Source organism: Convolutriloba macropyga, chromosome 8, assembly GCF_964194025.1.
Source record: "Convolutriloba macropyga chromosome 8, txConMacr16.3, whole genome shotgun sequence".
NCBI lineage: Eukaryota > Metazoa > Xenacoelomorpha > Acoela > Convolutidae > Convolutriloba > Convolutriloba macropyga.
This window is the reverse complement of record NC_134475.1, coordinates 22148192-22171336: the sequence shown is the minus strand read 5'-3', so window position 1 is coordinate 22171336 and position 23145 is coordinate 22148192. Positions and strand designations below refer to the sequence as shown.

Sequence of the window (23145 nt, the reverse complement as noted above, 5' to 3'; positions counted from 1 at the left end):
TGTTAGCAAGATCCAATTATTGTGCTAATTGCAGTTCCATGAGCGTGCTCTGAATTCAGCTGAAAATGAGCTGTTAACTTGGTCCGTGGTCTTTCAAAGTGATAAATCATAGCAAGGATAAGAATAAGAAATAACAGAGGAGTATCATTATACTCTAAGAGAAGTAGTTAATTGGTATACTTACTTTTTCTTCCTTCTGAAATTTAGTTGGCTTTTAAAACAGGAACTATTCATTAATAAGTTAGTATGGGAGGAGATGCTATCCCTTGCGCCCAACATCACTAACTATACCATATAAACAATGAACAATATTAACCAAGTTAGTTATAACACAGGGTTATGATGATGATACTTCAGTTACTACAACAACTACAAACCATTCGCTAAGTCTTTAATCGTGGAAACAGAATTAAAATTTAGCTTTAGTTGGGCGGTAACTAAAATGAGGCAGGGAGTTTTTTTGTAAGTTAGGGCTAAGAATGCAAAGTAAACAAGCTCAGCTGTTGGTGAAGCAAACAGTTTCCATATTAGCTACAATCTTAAATCTAAGAGATATTTTACTTTTCCTGTCGTAGAGTACATTTACTTTTATGGTTTAACGAACATGTGTTTAACCTATCCATTTCTTACCCTTGAGAGGCTGTGTGAGTTCGTACCACAAAATTTTATTTAAACCCAACCCATTATAACTTTCCTCTTTTTTCGCCTTCCTCAGCCTTCCCCCGTAAGACCAGCCAACCAATTTCTTTATCAACATTTACTAAAATAGCTTATTAATCAAAAGACCTTCAAAAAGATGAAAGCTGACTAAAAACGCGGTAAATTAGGAAGTCATTTATTTTTCGGATCTATTCTGTTTCGCCCCCCAGCTTAGTGAGCATAAATTTTTTATGACCCCCAGGCGCACGTGCTATTTTTTTACATAGCAACGTGCTATATAACAACATATAATTTGTAACTGGGGGTCATAAAAAACACTGGGGGGGGGGGGGGACAGAATAGATCCTATTTTTCCTATAAACCAGGCGGATCTTTTCCGTTTGTGCCCCCCCCCCCCAGTACGTTATGCTCCCCCCAGTTACAGAGCACGCGTCATTACTTAGTAAATCATTATGTAAAATTATTGCACGTGCGTCTGGGGGTTGCAAATAATATGCACCCACTAAGCTGGGGGGGGGGGGGGGGCACAAACGGAAAAGATCCAACCAGGCAATATATAGAAAGTAAACGATTTTGACGAAGACCGATGAACAAAATTTTTAAACCTTGCGATGGAATCTTGTCGATCAGATTGTTCCCAGACATTTTGACCCAAAAAGATCTTGCTCAAATATATCAAGTTTTGTCAAGGCCTTGGATACCTCTTCAAGGAGGTGTCAAAAGTTTCCTGTCACTAGGTTTGGCTGTAAAAGAGGGTGGGGTATAGGGAGGTACGTAAAGGTAGAGCTCTTCTCAATTAATTTTTCCCTGGACCGTAGAACGAAAACTCTTAATATTTGAGCAATTGAGACTTGATCATTTGGCTCACCGGTTAAACCTGAACACACTGGACCGCCTCCGCTGCTGCAGTTCAGTTAACGAAGGTACTCCGGGGTCAGCCTCGTGACGTAACAAGTGACGCACAAGGTTGATTTTCCTCGCTCTGTTGGGATCGTCCTCCATACTTGTTATACTTAACTGATGGTTATTACCATTCATGTAATTTGGCTCAGCCAGAAGTGGGTTGAAACTGTGCGTTTTTGCTCTTAAAATTGAGTCCCGAGGTAAAGACACGTCACCATTTTGCAAATTGTCTAGCTGATTGTGTTTCTGGTTATCATCCTTGGGCAGTTGCCCATTTGATGTTTGATCTGATGGAAGATGATTGCTCTTGTTGTTTGTTGGCGGAGGGATTTGTTTTGCATGTTCACTTTCGGGTGAGGGTGAGTCTTGATCTGAGGATGGGGTCGCATTCTCCGTCCCATTGCAGCTCATATCGAACCTAAACATAACATAGATGCTTAATAGAAAGGTTTTTCGACCCCAATTTGATTGTATATTTTCGGTTTTTGATCCTAAAAACGGAGACCAAAAATATAAACCAGTTACAAATAATATATAATCCATTATATCTGAAACTTGAAATTTGAAAAAGACGTCAAGTAAGCCGAAAATTGTCGAGAGCCGTATGACCAGTCACTTTATTCACATTTTTAGTTGCACTCCTTGTCACAATAATGCATTTGGCATCTTTTTCTTACAAAGAAAGATTTGAAGGTCAATTCTTTTTGACATTCAGCACTCTACAATTTTTAAGCCGCATAATTAACACTTTCTCCTCAGAATTCAAGTTAGTTTAACTCGAATAATTTTATTTAAAAACTAAAGCCTTAGGTAAATATTAACGTCGATAAAAAGAAAAAATTCTCAAATGCTAAAGCCAACAAAAACGATTAAACGTTTTTCAAAAATAACAGAATACTTTGATCAATCATCTTTTTGTTGTATTGACGTTGCCGCGTAATAAAAATATTTCAGGTTAGTGTTAGTGAAACTGGGCTAATCATGCAGCTTTTCTCAAAAAAAAACAAAGCATAAACTGACTAACGTCGGACAAATTGCTCTCGTACGACTGGTGAGACAGTTCATTTCGAAGGAGGCATAGACAAGAGAAACTTTTATGGTGCAAAAACTTCTGCCCGGGAAAGAGGTCGAACCCCCAACCCTCCAGCTGATGGTCCGAAACATGCGCCACTACGGTACAGGGGCTTGGTACCTATAACGCTCACAATCGGCTTTAACCGAGCAATTCAAAATACTCAAAAAATCAAAAAGTTATTTGACAAAAAGACGACGAAAGAGAAGTTAAAACAAAAGAATCTAGAAAAAGGATCAAACAAAAGTTTTGCATAAAAATGACACACAGGTTTGTGATAAATGGTTCACACTTCGTTCGAGAGCAAATTATAGCAAACCAATATTTAAATGCTTTTTCTTGAAGAAACTGAACAGATGTGAAATTTATACATATCAAATTTTTCATACCACAGTTATCCAAGCCCGTTATTGAACGTAGTGCCTATTAAATATCACGAAACTAAGTGAAAAAACAAAAATATCGCGCAAAACATCAAAGCATATTTTGACGTGCTTTCATCACGTATTAATACGGCACTTCATCATACTATTACACGGATAAAATGTTGCTCAACTAAGCCATATTCAATGATTTTCTGAAGTGACAGATTGAATTCTTATTGTTTGTCAATTCTTTTTCTTGCCAATTGCCTTTTGCTATCAGAGTGGTAAAAGCGCATAGGGAAAAATTTGTCGGAGTGCTCATATAATTATAGTAAGAGACAGAGGGAAGATAATCTCTCTCATTTCGTGAATCATTTTTTCCCGAGATCTGATGAAATTGTTTAGGCTATTGTTTTTCAAAGTGTTTTACCTTACGAGTTATATTTGCGGAAATTGTCAATAGAGTCTGTTTTGTAAAATCCATTCCTTTATACTAATTCATTCTATAATTATACTTGCAAACTGAAAAATAGCGTAATGTATATTGTTGTTAATAAAACCGTAGAAAATTTAAACGACTGAATTGCTCTTGATCCTGACTAGATATATCAGTCGTTGTATTGACTATAGGTATTCGATATAATCGAACTAAGAAAATAAAATCAGAAGAAAACCCGACTATGTATTGATATCTTCAAAAGAACTAAGGGCAAAAAACAGTCAACTTTTTTGTTCAAAAAAAGTCATTTATTCTGACGCTTTTCTTGCAGGACCAAACAGGCAACATAAAAAAGTGTGAGAAGTATTTTATGCTCAAAGATACTTGAGCACTTATCTAAATTTATCTAAAACGACTATAAAATATTGAGTGTGGGCTTATTGGAATAAATTTTTCACAGTACGCATTTCGTCATTTTCTGCCCGAACAACAGTATTGCCTAATTAGGAGTGAGGAAAAATGAAGTCATATTTTGATCTTCAAGTGAAAGGAGTCAGTTTTGATTTCAAGCAATGGCTGAATTCTGCGTCAACTGAATTCAGTTGTTTTGCATCAGTCAGCATTTCGTTGGGATCTCCTCTGTGTTTGCCCCCATCCATCCAGCTTGGTGGGTGGTGCATGTTATTTCTTTTATCCGTTATTTCTTTTCCTATTTTTTGGCTCTATTTTTGCGCAAGTCTTGAGGAAAACGCAGTTTTTGTAAGATACGTATAATATTTTACCCTGTTCAAATTATGGCACAATTTTCTCTGCAACAATTATTTTGATCAATTAAAGAGATTATTTTTAAAATTCTATCCACATTGCCATATAGTTCAGTGCTAACATACAAATGAGACTTTTTAAAAACGAAGCAATTATTGAATGTTGTTTAGTATAACAAAAAACATAGCCATTGTTTTGGCTGAAAGCAATTTTCAGGACTTAGATTTCTAAACTTAGATTTCTGACTTGTTTCAATCAGTGAATTTGAAATATTGTTTTTACTAGCTTTCACTTGATAAATTAAAAGTTAACCAAATCGTAGTCAGTTTTTGCCCATTTTTGAGATGAGAGCTAGCGAGAACGCCTAAGGGCAAATGTTTGGTACTCTTATGTTTTTTTGCTGTCTGTAACGCACAAAGTTGAAGATAATGGCAAAGAATTAACTGAGGTTTTAAATTTCAAAAGCATCTATCGCGTCTTGCTGTACTCAAATACTTTTCATCGATGGCTTTCTCTAAATTTTAAAATTGTTCAGATTGTTGCACACTTGCCTCACTGCTTTTCAATTTAACACAGCTGCGCGTAAATATCGTTGCAATGTTCCAAAAAAGCAGCACTTCAAAAATTTCTTGAGGTCAATTAATTCTTTGTTGCCCATATCTATATTCGATCAAGAAAACAAAACTTCATGGGAGTGAATTTATGTTCAGAAAAACCAAATGGGTTGTTACATCTTAACTTCACAATGATCGCAATAAAAAGCGAATAATTCAGCCTTGTTCTTGATTTTGCAAACTGCTTAGTGTTGAATTTGTGCCAAAGCACATTACAGAGTATCCTTTTTGATATTCATCTTATTCAACTAATTGTAAAGAAAAAATTATCACTATGTTGCAACTCTGGATCTTTTCTGCTTTTGCCCCCAGTCTTAAATAAGCAGTCTGTTTGCACCTCCCAAACATGTACTTTTTGCTTTATAGAGGTTCCTTATTATGGTCGTAATGAGTTGCCGGCACTGGTCAAATTGGAGGAATTTTTGTTTTCGGCTGTCAAAAAATTACTGCGATAAAACCAATCCTATCGAGGATAAGCGCCAATATATTAACCACATTTTCAGCAAATCTGAATATACTGTAAATTTGCTAGTTTTCACAAGTTCGCTATATCATTAATATGCAATAACATGTTTTAGTGCGGGGTGCAATGGACGTGGGGGGGGGGGACTGAAAAGCTCCAAAACTTTCTTTATAACGCACAGACTTGCTCTATAATATTATATTTTATAGCTCGATAAGTAACGTAATGAGGTTGGTTCGGCAAAAATCTTTCGATGTCTTTGCCATAAACCTCAAAGCAATTCATATGTGAATGTGTATGCACATATCCAGCTTTGATTAAAAATAAGCAAAGCTTCCGCAGCTGGCCAATACGGGATCTTTATAACAATTGCCCCAAAATGGGGTTGTACTTTGAATAGGATTTAAGAGTTGGAGCTGAGCTTAAGGAATAACAAGCTTGCGTAGTTGGGGAAAATAGAAACAAAACACTTTCTGTTGTCTTAGTCATTTAATAGTTATAGTTATAGTTCTAGTTCTAGTTACAGTTTGTCACGTGAGAAAAAAGAAAAAAAGGGGGAAATAACAAAAAGCAACACACAGAACTCAACGTAGCAGCCGCAGAAAACGGCTTAAAGTATAACTCAGCAAAATATTGCAAAAACAAATTGTCTTGAGCAGTAAATAACGTGTTACTGTGTCTTGAACTAGAAATATTCCTGAGCAGTAAATTGTTACTGTGTCTTGTATTCAAAATATTATTCTCGAGCAGTAAATTCTGTTACTGTGTCTTGTATCTACGAATTATTGGAGCTGAAATTCAACTGTTACAACCCCAACTTCTGGCATTCTCAAATTGTGAGTACAAAAGGCAAAAGCCAACTTAAGTTTAAAATTTTCTATCGGATTGAACTGGTATACATAAAGAGATCCCGTATTGTGTGATCTGTAGCAATCCATTTCAAATTGATAGTTGAAGAAACTAAGATTAGCCAATAGTTACGAACTGAATTTGTAATGCAACGGTAAGTACAGCAGAACGGATATACAGTTACAAAAGCGAACTGCATAAACGAAGTATCCGGACAGATTTTGTAACCACTCAGAACGAACTGGGCGGTGTAAAACTTTCTTTGTGAAACACAAGGAGAGCAGCCGTTACATTTGGTCCGCCGACCCGGACAGTGGAATAAACTGCTGTCCAACCCAACAGTCGAAGTGACGAAGTCATCGACGAACGAGAACAAAACTCAACGAGCAAATCAACAACGCAAAGCCAATTAAGCAAAGTGCATTAGAAGTTGAATAGCAAGGCTTAATTAAAGCAAATAAACAAAACGTACTGTAGATATTCAAGCTGCAGTCCCAAAGTACAAACGCAGTGACTCCGTCACAGAGTCAAGACATTTTGCAGAGACAGATTAGCAACTCCAAAAAACAAATCGAAGCAAAAATTCAGGAGGGCCAGGAACTAATCAGAAACAACGATAGATCAAGCAAACTCAAGACCATCTATAAACAGGTGCTGAAACTTGACGACTCTCTTTGCATTTTTAACCGAAAGCGAGCAAATTTTCTTCGTGATTCTGAATTGTTTGAACGTTACGAAGCCGAACGAATAAATTTCTTACAAAAATTAAACGCAGACTGGTTACCATACATTCACGGAGAAACAAACATGACGGATGAACAGAATCAAACCGCACAATTGACAAGCGATGCAGAACCAACTGCCGCTAAGTCTTCACAATTTGTTGTGGAAGTTTCTCAACAAACTGCTGAACATGGAAACCCAAACAAAGACAACTATTCAAAGACCTCCTCTGATAAACGAGCTAAAAAAGCAGAAAAGCTTGCGGCTCTAGAGAAAGACTTTGCATCAAAATTGAGGTTGAAGAAAATTAAATTCGATTTGAAAAGGAAGGAGCTTGAAATGGAGATGCAAATTTTTGAAGAAGAAGGAGCACTGAAACTGGAATACGAGAAAGAAGCTCTTGACGCAAGAGCACCAGAATCTGATGACAGTGCAACCCCTAGTATTCGAAGTAGATCACCATTCAACTGGAAAACCCCGAAGGATAAAGATGTTTCCGGTTGGCTCGATAACTCGGATAAATTCTCCAAATTGCACGATCATAGTTTCGAGCGCGCGAAAACCAGGATCGACAACAATTATCCCAGGGTAAGCTTCAATCGCGAAGGTGTACTTAAATCACGGTCACCAAGTGGAGAGCGTGCCAGCACAGCCCGGGAACAAGACAAATTTAAGCGTAATAAACCAAGCAGTAGTAGTCAGCTACCTAAGTTGAAGTTGAGTTCATTCGACGGAAACCCCCTAGAGTGGCCGGAGTGGTCGAATATGTTCAAAGCAACGGTTCACCATCGCGATATACCCGACTCAGAGAAAATGAGCCATTTGAAAACTTTGTTGACAGGTAAAGCAAAGTCAGCTATATCAGGAATGGGCTATTCGGGAGAAGTCTACGCTCAAGCGTGGGAACTCCTGGGACGGAAGTTTGGGCGACCTTACCTAATTCTCGACGCTCAGCTTAACATGTTGCGCAAACAACAACCAAATCGAATGCACGACTCAACGGCTATAATTAATTACTCAATAACAATCAGCAACCTAGTTAATGTACTGAAGCAATACAACTATGAAGGCGATCTGCAATCAAGTTCAACACTGCAAGTGGCAATTGAAAAACTGCCCCCAAACTTGAAAGAAAAGTGGTTCTTCTTCGTTGACGAGTGTCAAGAAGATAGACCCGATCTCACTCTCCTTGAAAACTGGTTCGCTCGAATGGCTTTTGTCCATGAAGGAATGCCATCAACCAAGAACGAACGAAAGGAAGATGATCGACCAAACGCTAACAAGGAAAAACGATTTTCAAAATCGTCAAATGTTACTGCGAGTTCGAATGCGAACGAAACGAAGCAAATGCAAAACAACAACTGCCCACTAGCGGATGGCACTCATAAATTATGGAACTGTCCAATATTTAAGAATATGAATGTCACCGATCGCTATGCAGCAGTGAGAAAAGAACGTTTCTGTTATGGATGTCTGGGGAAAGGGCATGCAATCAAAGATTGTAAAGTCCACCCGTGCGGTATAAATGGATGTACCAAAAAGCACAACAGACTGCTACACTCAGAAAACCAAATGGACGAGGGTAGTCACGCAGTTAATGTAAGCGCAGCAACAATCAACCAGAGTAACCAAGTTACTAGTTTTCTTCAAATAGTTCCTGTAACGGTTCAGAGTGGTGGTAACAGGCTGACTACCTATGCTTTCCTCGATAGTGGGTCAACAGTTTCATTCATCGATCAAAGTGTCAAGAATCAACTACAAGCCAAAGGCACGGACGTTACCTTGAACTTAGCTGGCATACATGGGACGCAAGATTTGAGGACAGAGAAGGTTCCTATCACAATAAAGGGACTAAATTCAAATGTGCATTCAGTTGAAGCGTTTGCACACCCATCAATCTCGTTGGGAAACACAACATATGATTACAAGGATTTGAAGAACAACTTCAGACACCTGAATGTTCTCACAAACAGAAGATTCAACCTGATGGAAGTAGGCATCATACTTGGACAAGATGCCTACGAAATTCAACATCCATTGGACTATAAGATTGGAACACGAAGCGAGCCTTTCGCCGTCTTAACAGAATTAGGATGGGTAGTCAGTGGTCCCATGACAGGCAAGAAAAGTCAAAATGTTTGTCATTTTGCCTTCACAGAAGATGTGAAAGTGGCAGAAAATATCCAATCATGGTGGGACATAGAAACCTATGCTTCCAAAATAAATGTTGTAAGTCAATCAAAGAAAGAGCAGCAAGCTCAGAAATTTCTAGAGTGCACGACAAAGTTTACAGGCGAGCGGTACGAAGTGGGCATGCTCTGGAGTGAACCAGAACCCAATCTCTCAAACAACTACGGCTCGGCCCTTGGTCAGCTCTACTCACTGGAACGAAGATTCCAACGAGACCCAAACTTAAAAGAATGGTATCAACAGTCAATTGATACAGATGTTGAAAAAGGATTTGTGAAGATCCTTGGCAAATCGGAAGTCAAAAGCACTTTCGGAAAGGAATGGTATTTGCCACACCATCCAGTACTAAACCCCAACAAACCGGGTAAAGTTCGCCGTGTTTGCAAAGCTGCAGCAAAATACAAGGATGTATGTCTAAATGACAAGTTGTTAGCCGGACCCGATCTACTACACGGATTGATCGGAACAATATTCAGATTTCAAGAAGGACCAATTGCCCTAAGCGCAGATATTGAATCAATGTTTTTGCAAGTGCAAGTTCCTGAACGGGATAAAAGCTGCTTGAGATTCTTGTGGCGACCAACAATGAACGAACCTGTGCAAATTTACGAGTATCAGCGTCGTGTTTTCGGAGCAAGAGTTCACCAACAAGTGCCAACTACGCTCTGAAGCGAGTAGCGGTCGATAACGAGGACGAGTTCCCAATTGCAGCAAAAACAATCCAAAACAATTTCTGCATGGACGATTTCATCAAGTCAGTCGAAACACCTGAGGAAGCAATCAAGGTTTTCAAACAACTGCAACCTCTTCTCTCAAAACATGGATTTGAACTGAAGAAGAAGATCACCAACAGTGACGTGGTAACCAACGCAATCCCAGAGGACTTAAGATCAATCAGCAAAACAAAGCAGGTTGAAGTAGAGCCCAGCCAGGAAGGGTCGTCAGTGCTTGGGCTTCAGTGGACGATTACCGATGATAGTCTACAGGTTTGTAGAGGTACAAGCAAAAAAGTTGAGACCCCAATCACCCAAAGGAAGATCTTATCTCTAGTTTCTTCAGTGTTTGATCCTCTTGGACTGTTTGCATCATTCAGTGTCCATATGAGACGACTCCTGAAGAGCATCTGGACCAAAAATGGACAACATTGGGACAACTCAGTAGAACTTAACGAAGAAGAAGAGTTTCTGAAGTGGAAGGCGCAGCTTCCAGAAGTAACAGAAATCAGCATTGATAGAAGATACTTCAGCACAGCCAAGAACAAATGGGAACTTCATGTGTTTGCCGACGCATCTGAAGATACAATGTGCGCAGTGGCATACCTACGTTCAAAGCCCAAAGAATACTCAGCAGACTTGGCATTTGTAATCGGAAAGTGCAGAGTCGCACCGATGAGACACCTTTCCATACCACGCTTAGAACTACAAGCAGCAGTGATGGCGGTGAGACTTAAAGAACAGATAGTGAAGGAACACGAATCGAAGATTCAGAGTTGCAACTTCTGGACAGACTCCACTACTGTTCTGCAATGGATTCACAGCTCCCACCGTAAGCAACAGGTGTTTGTTGCAAACAGAGTAGCTGAGATTTTGGATACAACTAATATTTCACAGTGGAATCATGTGAGTGGTATAAACAATCCAGCTGACATCGGGACACGAGCGATCAATGTTGACGAACTTAAGAGAAGCGAATGGCTCACTGGGCCGGCCTGGTTGAAGCAACGAGAGAACGAACGGCCTGAACAGTTGAATTTCACATTTGCTTCAGATGAACAAAACGACGAAATTGTCTTCTCAGCAAAGGTTGAAGAGAAGAAGCCGATGATTCAGTGGGAACGATTCAGCAATTACAATCGACTAGTAAATACAATGGCATACATACAGCGTGTATTCAAAAAACACAAACCGGCAACAAAAACACTAAGTGTTCAAGAAAGAGAGGATGCACAAGTAAGCATATTCAGACTACTGCAGCAAGAACAGTTTACTGAAGAGATGAAATCTCTCAAGGCTGAAAAGGAAATTCCAAAAAACAGCAAAATCCTCCAGTTTTCACCATTCATAGACCAGCAAGGACTTATTCGTGCTCAAGGCAGAATAGGTAAAAGTCATCTGAACTTCGAAACCAAGCACCCAATACTGTTACATTGGAAGCATCATGTAATTGAATTATTCTTGCAAAATGAACATAAGAATAATCACCACGAAGGTACTGAACATGTCAGAAACATAGTCCAGCAAAAATTCTGGATCCTAGGCATACGAAATGCTTTGAGATAGATCAAAAACAAATGCATTAGATGTCGAAAGGGAAAAGCCCAAACAAAGGCACCAGTAATGGCAAATCTACCTGAAGAACGATTAGTGGCATCAACAGTGTTCTCGAATGTGGGCGTAGACTATTTTGGACCATTCACAGTAAAGATTGGTCGAAGAAACAAAAAGCGTTGGTGTTGTCTATTCACATGCCTTACTGTACGTGCGGTACATATAGAGATTGCACCAAAACTAGACACTGATTGTTGTCTGAACGCAATTATGCGATTCATTGCACGAAGAGGCAAACCGGTTAAAATGATTAGCGATAACGGGACAAACTTCGTTGGAGCTGAAAAAGAACTGGCAGAGTATATAGCAGCATGGAACAAGGTGCGAATTGAAGAACATCTGATTCAACAAGGTATCAGATGGAAGTTCAACCCACCTGCATCACCACACTTTGGAGGAGTGTGGGAAATACTGGTTAGGAGTTGCAAGAAGGCAATGTACGCAGTGCTGGGCAATCGATCAGTCACGGAGGACGTTCTGTCAACCACGATGTGTCTTGTTGAACAGACGCTGATTGCTAGACCGCTGACACAAGTCAGTTCTGATGCTACCGATTTAGAAGCTATTAACTCCAAACCATTTCCTACTTGGCAACAAGAACCATTGTTTACCGTATCTATCAGATGCAGAGCAATTTGTTGATCATAGAAAGCTCTTCCGACAAACACAAGCTTACGCAGACCTCATCTGGGACAGATTCCGTAAAGAATACTTGCCAACGTTGAATAGTCGAAAGAAATGGCAGACCACAACGGACAGAAGTCCTCAGCAGGGCGATCTTGTGTGGTTAGTGGAAGACAGTGACAAACGTGGATATTACGATCTGTGTCGAATAATCGAAACCTTTGAAGGATCCGACGGAGTGATTCGATCAGCGACAATCCGAACGAATGATGGATACTACAAGAGACCAGTAGTGAAGCTCGCTCCAGTGCTATCAATGGACGAAGATGTTTTCACGAAGGAAAACAGGCCCGGCGATGTTGTAGCTGAGCTTAAGGAATAACAAGCTTGCGTAGTTGGGGAAAATAGAAACAAAACACTTTCTGTTGTCTTAGTCATTTAATAGTTATAGTTCTAGTTCTAATTACAGTTTGTCACGTGAGAAAAAAGAGAAAAAGGGGAAAATAACAAAAAGCAACACACAGAACTCAACGTAGCGGCCGCAGAAAACGGCTTAAAGTATAACTCAGCAAAATATTGCAAAAACAAATTGTTTTGAGCAGTAAATAACGTTTTACTGTGTCTTGAACTAGAAATATTCCTTAGCAGTAAATTGTTACTGTGTCTTGTATTCAAAATATTATTCTTGAGCAGTAAATTCTGTTACTGTGTCTTGTATCTACGAATTATTGGAGCTGAAATTCAACTGTTACAACCCCAACTTCTGGCATTCTCAACTTGTGAGTACAAAAGGCAAAAGCCAACTTAAGTTTAAATTTAAATATTTTTGCACAAACAGATCTTAGACATATATCTTTGTCTTCGATTTGTTTTTTCTATCGGATTGAACTGGTATACATAAAGAGATCCCGTATTGTGTGATCTGTAGCAATCCAGTTCAAATTGATAGTTGAAAAAACTAAGATTAGCCAATAGCTACGAACTGAGTTTGTAATGCAACGGTAAGTACAGCAGAGCGGATATACAGTTACAAAAGCGAACTGCATAAACGAAGTATCCGGACAGATTTTGTAAGCACTCAGAACGAACTGGGCGGTGTAAAACTTTCTTTGTGAAACACAAGGAGAGCAGCCGTTACATTAAGCGAACGATTTTTTAAACCAATCAGATACGACTAATAACTGTCCACATATGCGCATACTATGTGAAACTGAGAAGAGTTAAATACGCCATGCAATGGTAATTTACCGAACTAGAAAACAAAAGGAAAAGGATTTCCAACTGGCGGGTCGGTGCGAGCGCTAGGCGCGCGTCGTGGTTGGGCCGCGATAACCGACCAGCGGTTTCCAGATTACATCCGACGGCGCATGAGAGGCATGGCCGTGACCAGCTATCTAAACTGTAGGCCAGGTAATATTGTGGTAAAGTATAGCAGAGAAGGGGGATATTCTCAAATAGATACCAAATGGGGGGACAATTGTCGGAAAGATCTCTAATACCTTTCTTTAAAAAAAGTGTCGAAAAAATGTCTGTTTTTTTTCTGTATTACTTTACGTACATTTAATTGCAAGCTGATATGCTCACTAATCCACAAAACAAAGACTACAATTTGATAGCTTTTGTCTGCACAATAATTAGTAGTCCCTGCAGTGGAACATAAGAACAGAACAGGTCTTTCTTTCACTGCAATAAATGCAAAAATTTTGTTTTTAAAAATAAAATTTATCGTCACAGATACTGAAAACAGTTGATTTTCTAAATAATTCTGAAAAAGTGTAGATGGAATTTTATTGTATATCTGATTAAAAAAACTGTGCTGCTCAACTATTTTCACAAGAGACTGCCGTGAGTTATTGATAACTTTATTTCAATTTCAAAAAGTTTAGCATTGAGTGTACCAATAACCATCACAGATTATTCACTGCAATTCATTCACATTATTCACAACACCATATACAGGTTACATGCATCCAGATCCTGTGTATACAGATCTTATATATCGAGATCTTATATATCGAAATATTGTGTATCCAGATCTTGTGTATCCAGATCTTGTGTATCCAGATCTTGTGTATCCAGATCTTGTGTATCCAGATCTTGTGTATCCAGATCTTGTGTATCCAGATCTTGTGTATCCAGATCTTGTGTATCCAGATCTTGTGTATCCAGATCTTGTGTATCCAGATCTTGTGTATCCAGATCTTGTGTATCCAGACCTTTTATATATACCTATCTTGTGTATCCAGATCATCTATATCCAGATCTTTTATATAAAAATCCTGTATTTAGTCGGATACCCAGATCTTATAAAAACAGCTGATTCCCCTGTTCTTTCATGCAGTTATCATACTGTATACAGATCTTGCAAACAGTACGTAGGATGTCTGAATTTTGTAAACAAACAATAAAAACAAAAGCAAATCGACAACCAACAAAACTCACCTGGTCAGCTTTCTATAGTCATGTGAGAATTCAGCAGCCATAATTAGGGTGGGATCAAAGGAGACGGAATTCTAACTAATTATTAACCACACCCAGTTATAACAACTTCTCTATAACAACCAATCTTCAAGATAAATCAGCCAAAATAAACTTAATACTCAACTATCGCGCAGTGTTTTGAAGTGGTCACGTGGTATGAATTCACTATTAGCTTTCCCGATTGTAAAGATAATTTTAAATCCCCAAATTCTCTTGACCTTTTCACCATGAAATATGATGTTAAATATGAATAAGTGTTGTTGTAGTAGTTATTATTAATATTTATAATTGAATAACCAACTAACCACTACAACTAACGCTGATTCGTTCGATAATCGATCAGAAAGCCGACAATGTAAATTTATAGTCAAGTACCTTTCAAAGCAATTCTGCGCCTTAGAATTTGATACTTATCAATACAAATGAAATTAAACCAATAAACGATCAAACTTGCGGTTTCGGCTTTTCAAATGGTCAAAGCGAGAGAGATAATGCGAAACTTTCTGCTTTGAAATGACGAATGGATATATAACTTATGAAGCTTTTGTCTCGGCGCACTTTCAATCTTCAGACTTCTCTAAGTGAGCGCAAATTATTTCTTGCAGCTGGCTGGATAAAGCGATGAACTAAAAGTTTCATTGAAAGTCGGTTGTTTGATAAACGTTTCTGTACTGGTGGCAATTTTTATAAATTTTGTTTTGATCAAAATATGGATGTGGTAGTTTTCATTTCTGGTTCATATTATATTTGTTATGCCAAAAGAAAGTTAAAAAGTTCGGGAGAAAAAAACAAGATTGTACAGTGTTTGCATTATGGCTCTCGTGGTTGTTTATTGTAATTATATTTTAAATCTGAAAAACTAATATGCAATCTTGTATATTTTAAGAATTTTATTTCTTGAGATTTTTCTTTAAACAGGGCGTATTAAATGCACTAGATGTATTTTAATCTCAGCCACCTAGATTAAAATTTGTTTTTTAATTTTTGATACCCACGGGTAGGCAGATTAATTTTGTAACATACCCCCATAAACAGTCCCCATTTTGGAGAAAAACCACAAAATTAAAGCTAAAATGGTTATTACAACTCCACGTGCTCTTGGGCAATCAGCCAATCAAAACCCAATTCTGAACTAATATTGTGCTGTAGACAGATAATGCGCATTTTTTCAGATAAATGAGCAAAAATAAAAGACAAATAGCTTCCTTTGTAACCTGAGGTGGTGGTGATACCTTTTGTTCTAATTATGTTTCTAAAATAGAACCAAAAACAACAAAAAATACGTTCTGACGTATATTATTTACGGGTCATGATGGTGTTTAGCTAATTGAATAATGTTGAACAGTGAAGATATCAGTACACTTACAAACCAAAATCGCGTGAATTTGTTCAAGATCCATGTCAAGTGCAATAAAACAAAATTTTGTAAAAAAAAATTGAAGCAATATCAGTTTTAAATCCCTTCGGTCAAACCCACTGATGAAAATTGAGTTAATACAGATCTATAAATTTCGCTCATTAGTTCAAACCAAGATATGCATTTTTTCATTGCAACAGCAATGTGTTTTGGCGTAAAATTATTGAAAAATCTTTTTGATATTAGACATTTTTTGGATACCATTAAAACGAGAAATCGCGTAAAAGTTAGAATTGCAAATACAAAAGTGCAATTACAGAACAATATCCAAGTTAAGGAAGAAAAAGAAACGGTCAAATAAATTAAATCCAGAGCGCATTAAATCCACGTGATCATAAAATAACATAATACAACTTCATTGAATTCTAGAAGTTTGAACCTCACTAGGTCCAGCAGAAGCCATTTGACGGCATTGAAATCACGATGACCCAATGTATTACAATCAGTTTTGCCTGACTATGCAAAAATTTAATTTCTAGAAATTAGATTCCTGAAAAAAAAACAAAATGCATATAAATTTTGCAAAAACCAATCAACAGGAAAATTTCTGAAACAGAAAACAGGTTCTTTTCTTTCGAAAGCCAAACTCAGTAATTGTTCTAATTTTTTAACAACAAAACGCGCTGAATTGCAAATAAAAGGGAAATTTCTGGTTGACTTTAGTCAGACATCTCTTTATGGAATCTTAGTTAATCGCAAAGCTATAATCGGTTCAAAACATGAACAGATCAAATTGTCGTTTCGATACATCATGAAATTGCAAACCACATTTGGAAAATCAGTGCGGATTTATAATTTTCATGATCAGCCTGATCTTGTAGTTTGGTAGTTAATTTCAGTCTACCCGCTAATTGGGTGAGACCAGTTACAGAAACTACTGATGAGAATTGTACTCTCTTTGGTTCGGTTTTTATCAACACAACCAAGGATGAATCTCATCGGGCTCTAACAAGTATCATGAATGCAGTTCGTTCCTCGGATAGCCACTAGAAAAATTGAGTAGGTTAAATTGTTGAGGACAACTAATAGTCCTTCAGAAATACAGCATCTATATTCAGCAATATACCGTCCACTTTTTTCAGCGTCTTCTTGAATGTCTTTGAGAACCCGCGAGAACTTTAATAGCAACTGAACAACTGTTTTTGTGTACGCCCTACTTCGCACATTTGCTGCTTCAAGAGAATGCCCAGCCTTCAAAGCCAACTGAGTTGAGTTGCAACGATGATGTTATAGTCACATCAAAGGCAGCTGGTCGCCTTCCTGGCCAAGGTGAAACATAGATTTTGCCTGCCCGTGAGTTGTGTGTTATAGAGTTTTTAATTTCCACTACCAGGGGAAACTTTTCCGCGGAGCAAGGTGATGCAACTCTATCGTGAATTAGGTAAAGACTCGCCATTGCATAACATGAAACAGCGTGTCTTTTATTTAATGAACGTAACCATACTGCATCATAGTAATCTGAACGATGTTTTTAACGGAGCATTGAAGCACATTCTTTATCCAAAGCGGTTTCACTTGGAATTGACAAAGCATGCTAAATTTTTCGTACCATTCAACAAAATTTGATAGTTTTTAAAACCTTCCTTTGATGGAAGCTCCCAGTTCAATGGGTCCAATACATTCATTGGACCAGCATTGAGCATAATTCATTAAGAAAAATGTTTCTTGTTTGAAACATGGTATTTAAGGTATTTAAGAGTGGCATTCTTAGTAGAGATGATACGTTTGCCTTTTGAAAAACAGTCGTTTATTTTGTAATGAATTTCTTTCTTGTACAACACTGCTAGATCAGCGTATTTGCAATATCGTTTAACTTTCGTTGTCGAGAGTTTTGCAAAACCTTACCAATTAAATGCGACACTTTGAAAAAAAGTTTTCAGATTTTGCTCGAAAGTATTCAATTAAAGACACAATCAATTGATGATAATTTTTTCGAAGACCTGAATTGGTGTAGCAGGACTAATTGCGTTCAGCCAAAAGATTCGAGGAGCGGAGACTTGATTAAAAAAGAAACCAACATTAAAACTCCCAATGTCAGAAGGAAGTAATTTGCTTTGCATAGCTCCTTTCCAATAAATTTTGTAAAGAACATTTAATTTTTGAATCCTTTTTAGAAACAGCACTTGAGATTTTTTGCTATTTTAACAGTCGTTTTTCGGGTTTTGTCAAATAGAAGGTATTGAAACAATTGTTAAATTAAAATCAACAACAAAAGAATATATCAGAGTTAATAACTATTGACAGAGGCAATTCAAAAACTCAATATCAAAACGTTGAGAGTCTGATAAATTAAATTAAAAAGTGTTATTTCGAAGCAGGCATAAATCGATTTTAAAGACTTAACTTAAAACGTTATTCTAATTTTGAGTCAAATTTTTTTAATGAAAAGTCTTAGCTCTCGAAAAGTTATTTTATTAACTTAGACACCATTCACCAGGTCAGGTGCCAACGCTATAGAAAAACAAAGCATTTCAATTGCAGAAGAAAACTTGAAATTTTGAGGGAAGTTCCATATGGACTAATATAAAAGTACTTCTAAAATTCAAAACAAGCAACTAAATACTGAGTTTATGAAATCTGAAATAATTTTCAACGCTAGGTATTTTTGTGAGATCGAACGTTCCCTTGCATTTGTTTACATTACGAGCATCTACATGCTACCGAACCAAGGATGTGGCTGGCGCTTTCGGGCGCCGACTTCTGTCAAATGCGGAAAGTGCTTAATTTTTGTGAATGTGGTTTCCACAAAGCAATTATAAGCAATGGAGAATGGGATAAAATAAAAGTGAAAAGTACTTACTTTCGGTTGTAAGGGCATTTCACAAAAGCTTAATTTTTCTTAATCCTTTTGGCGCTCAATTTTACGATTCAATGTTTTAAGATTACTAAAATGAGGGATTACACTGCAATTAACCTGTCGCGCAATTGTTTGCGGAACGCGCTTCCGTCAAACATATTTTAGGGTGAAGTTTTTACTTTTCAACTTCCAGTTTAAAAGTGAAAAACAAGAATTTCCATATAACGAATTGCCTTTTCTTCCACAAAATTTGAAAGTATGTTTCACACGCACAATGTATTAACATAGGAAAAGTGAAATCTGGCAATAAAAACGGGTATATTTATTTGAAAGTTTGGTACTGTAGAGTTGCTCGTAATGTAGGAAACTTGTGATCAAGTTTGCTAATGTTTGGTAAAGACAAAATGACAAAAGAAAGCTTTGTTGAAAAAGACAAAAACAAACCAAAAATGTGAACATATGTTTTTCATAATATGCCTCAAAGTAATGCGCCTTTTCTGGTGATATGTAACTACCGCGGGAGAAGGGTTTCAATCACACCAATAACTCTTTTGAGGGAACGCGTTTTAACAATAGTTATAAGCCATGCTTTAAAAAAATTTGAAAGCCAATGCCAAAAATTATCAAACAACTGAAGATAAAATGAATGGTTGGAAGCAAGCAAGAAGTATCTACTCGTACTCTAATTACCAACAAGAGAAACTTCGAAATAATTAATCTCTGATTCTGATTGACACTGTTTCAAAATCCTGCCTTGTAAAACTGATTACGCAGCAACCAACTCTAATACTTCACAAGGATGAATATTAAGAAAACCATATAGCGTCATCGGCAAAATCTTTCTTGTTTAAGCTGAATTATCTCATATCAAGGTCTTCTAACTTTAAATCAGGTAAGACGTAGTAATAAAGCAATCAAATTATTTCACCGGTTCAAAAGGGGTCAGCTGAACTCGATGAAGTCAATTTTCGAAGAAAAAAAAAACATTTTCATCTTATTTACTTTAGAGGTTTCATCTTTTATCTTAATGGCCATCAATGAAACATTCTTTGATGGATATCAAACTTTCAGTTGACAAGCTTTCTTTAACAGAGCACCCCTAACGTGCAAATGCAACTTTTTCAGGTAACCCTTTTTTGGAAAATTTGCAGAGTATCAAATTTTTTTTCCAAAAAGAAGATATCATAAAACGTGGGAAAAAAAGCGGAAGTTAAAAAACGGTATTCCCTGGAAAACAATTGAATTTTCGAAAAATTCAAGACTTACTTTACAAAGGAGGGACTTATTTTTAAAACATGAGTTTTCATAATCTTTATGAGTCTCTCTATACAACACCAACCTAGAAACAATAAAGAAAATTTCTTGTAAAATAATAAGTTCCGTGCAGGTTTTTGACAGTTAATTTTGTATGTGCGACTTTTTAATTTCCGTTATCTCATTCTGAGTATAATTCTTTCCGTGGAAGCAACTTTAGGGACTCCATCTGAAAAACAGTTCGCTCAGAAAACAACGCAAATAATTTAAGAAGTTTCCAAAAAGAAGCGTTAAAAAGTTTGGTTTCTGGAATTCAATTTCATTTTGTTGAAACGGGCAAAATAAGCAAAAATGAATCGACTACATCGTGTTTAAATCTATTCAATAGTAACAACGTTCACAATAATTTGCAAAAATCAGCAGTATAAACATTAGGTCAAAGTCTGAAATTAGTTTACAAAGTCTTGCAAGTTATATTATAATCGATGTTACTTTGTCAAGTCGATTTCAGGTTCCTTTCTACAGCTTTTGATTTATAGTTGCAAGACCTACAAGATCATCTGGGTGATCTCTTAGTTAAACTTATGATAAAAATTTCTAGCACAAAAACTTGATTTAAGGCAAATTAGTTTTGCATAATTGCTTGGGAAACAGCAAAAACCATCAGATTTAAATAACTGGGATGATTTTTACTGCCATCAAAACTTTGTTGAGTTTTGTTTCTGACTGAATATCACTACCCCTTTGATTCACATGCCAACCTCAGTCCGTTAGCAACCTTAAGAAATTCGGAAATACAGTATTTCCCCTATATTAACATGTACAAATTAATGAATCATTGTTTTTGTTTAATATGTCGAATAAAAACAATCCCATTTTAGCCAACTATTTATTTAAAACTTTGATAAACTGGTAAAAGTTTTTATTAGGTATCAAGCAACCTGAGTAGTATGAAAAAGAGCCAACCTCTATGCAAAATGCAGTGCATGTGGCCGCTCTCAAGTTTTTTCTCATACCCTGTCAGTTTCATGGATCTCAGAATACATGTGTATACGTCTGTTAATAGTTTTTTTGAGTCTCTACATTTGAAATCAACCTAAAACCAATATAAAAATAATTTCAATTAAAATTTTAAGTTTCGTGGGAGCATTTTAAAGTTAATTTTGTATGTGGGTCTTTTTAAGGTCCTTTAACACACTTTGAGTTTAATGCGTTCTGTGAAATTAATGAAATAAACACCCACGGAAAAAACCCCACGGAAATAAACCCCCACGGAAATAAACCCCCATTTCAAAATTGATTTTCGGTCGTGATAACTTGTTCGATTGTGATAGTTTCACAGCAAGTCCCACGGGCCGTTGAGGCATGGCCAAACGCGCTAAATGCGCAGCTCTTTAATAGTAAAGTGGGGGTTTATTTCCGTGGGTTTTTATTTCCGTGGGGGTTTATATCCGTGGGGGTTTATTTCCTATCTAAAATGAAGCGGTTTTTTTCCGTGGGGTTTTTTTCCGCAACCGTTTAGGGACTCCATCTGTAAAACAGTTCGCTCAGAAAAAGCAAATAATTTAAGAAGTTTCCAAAAATTTTAAACTTAAAGCAGCCTTAAAAATTTTGGTTCATGGGATTCAATTTCCAACCTCTGTGAGGCTCTGTACTGTTTTGTCTTGGTTTCATACTTTATCGTTTCAACGCAGTTAAAATTTGAATCCATTGCCTGTCGATGAGTGATCATTTTTCATGTGGAATCAAGCTACAATTTTAATTTAGAACAATCGCTTATTAATTGTTAGCCGTTGAAAAAAGTTCGCGGCAGTGCTGCTTTCGCGATGAAATTCGTTTGTAACTAAAAAATAAAAAGTAACAAACACAAAACTTTAATTCAATTTTATTTTCCACCTGACTAGCAGAATGTTGATTGAAGTGGTTAGCACATGAGCTTCCTTATTAATCAAAGGGAATTACGACTGTCATTTAAATTCTTACTGATCTTTTAAGCTGCTGACATCAAGAATCTCTCTGAGTTTCCATATCGATGGCAAAATTAGGTTAAATATTTCCTCAGATCTTTCTAGAATATGGTGTAATTGCTTTTCACCACTATTTTACTATCCCAAGAAACCTTTTTAATTTTCTATTTTGAGAATTTCAGAAATCAGATATTTGATGACATCTGGCAGCAAAATTTTCCCAGTTTCCAAATTCTTTAATCTCGTCTGGAAAATCAGTCAGGGTCTGCATGATCAGATATTTCAGGTTTTGTTCACACAGTTGCATACAAAGTTTTTACTGAGATCTCGAGAGGTAATAATTCAATATTGCGTAATTTGGGAGCCCTGGGATAAAGCAGAAGATAGGAGACGGTACCACTTGTAATTTTTGCCCAGTGATTAAATCTCACTTCATAGATACACACAATTTGGAAGTAATTCCGGTGACATAATAAAAGTGTCAATTGTAAAAGTGAGTACAGGCCATAAACGACTATATTTTATAAGACGTCAAAAGGTATATTACGTAATAAATGGATATATTAAGGAGTGTGCCATGTAAGAGAGACATTTTTGTGCCATATCCGCTAGATTTATGATTTATTATTTTATTAACTAGATTTTATGATTTATTTTCTTAAGGTTGCTCAGGTTCGCGATTCTTAATTAAAGATCTCGACCATTTTAACAAAAAAACGACCTCTATTTTGGATAAAATTTGCTCTAGACACCACAGTTATACTTTTCATATTAAAAAGATCAAAAATGTGCCAAAACAGAAAAATTTTTTGCCAACAATTTTTTCAAAAGTTGCGAAGCGATTAATGAATTTTCAATGAGCGCAAAATCAGCTGATAAACTCTGTGGGTTCGGAATTCGTCAAGAACTTTGTTAGTACGAATAATAGTCTCAAACAAATGAAAGCCTTGAAAAATCAGAATTTAAAAGTCAAAAATTTGGCCCGAAAATTGATTAAAAACTGATAAACATTTACCAAGAAGATAAAACTCGATGTTGTAATTGACGTCTTGGAATAGCTGAGATTACTTTGATTTTAATGGGCGGCTTTTACTGATAGTGAACAAACAGCACTTGACAAAAAATGAAAAACAAAATAGGCAAAACATCACATTACCTATATAACATATAAAATTACCACAACTTATGCTGATTTTTGTCCTTTATAGAAAAATCAACAGCCTGTTTTTCATGTT

General features: G+C 36.8%; 2 protein-coding genes across 7 annotated transcripts in view; one reads left to right on the top strand and one right to left on the bottom strand.

Annotated features, from left to right (window-relative positions):
• Positions 1-23145, top strand: part of LOC142344587 (soma ferritin-like) — a 320547-nt gene that overhangs the window by 117161 nt on the left and 180241 nt on the right. The gene's annotated exons all lie outside the window — the stretch shown is intronic.
• Positions 1-23145, bottom strand: part of LOC142344586 (uncharacterized) — a 90867-nt gene that overhangs the window by 41933 nt on the left and 25789 nt on the right. The window contains exons 2-4 of one of the 6 annotated variants that reach the window (XM_075396374.1): positions 14437-14598; positions 1529-1981; positions 185-211 (exon numbers count right to left, since the gene is read on the bottom strand). In XM_075396374.1, coding sequence (XP_075252489.1) covers positions 185-211; positions 1529-1981; positions 14437-14477 — 521 coding nt within the window. In that variant the 5' untranslated portion in view covers positions 14478-14598. Of the gene's footprint in view, positions 1-184; positions 212-1528; positions 1982-2587; positions 2660-14436; positions 14599-23145 lie in introns of those variants that run through there. The other 5 variants (XM_075396375.1, XM_075396370.1, XM_075396372.1 and 2 more) reach the window with 5 other exon arrangements.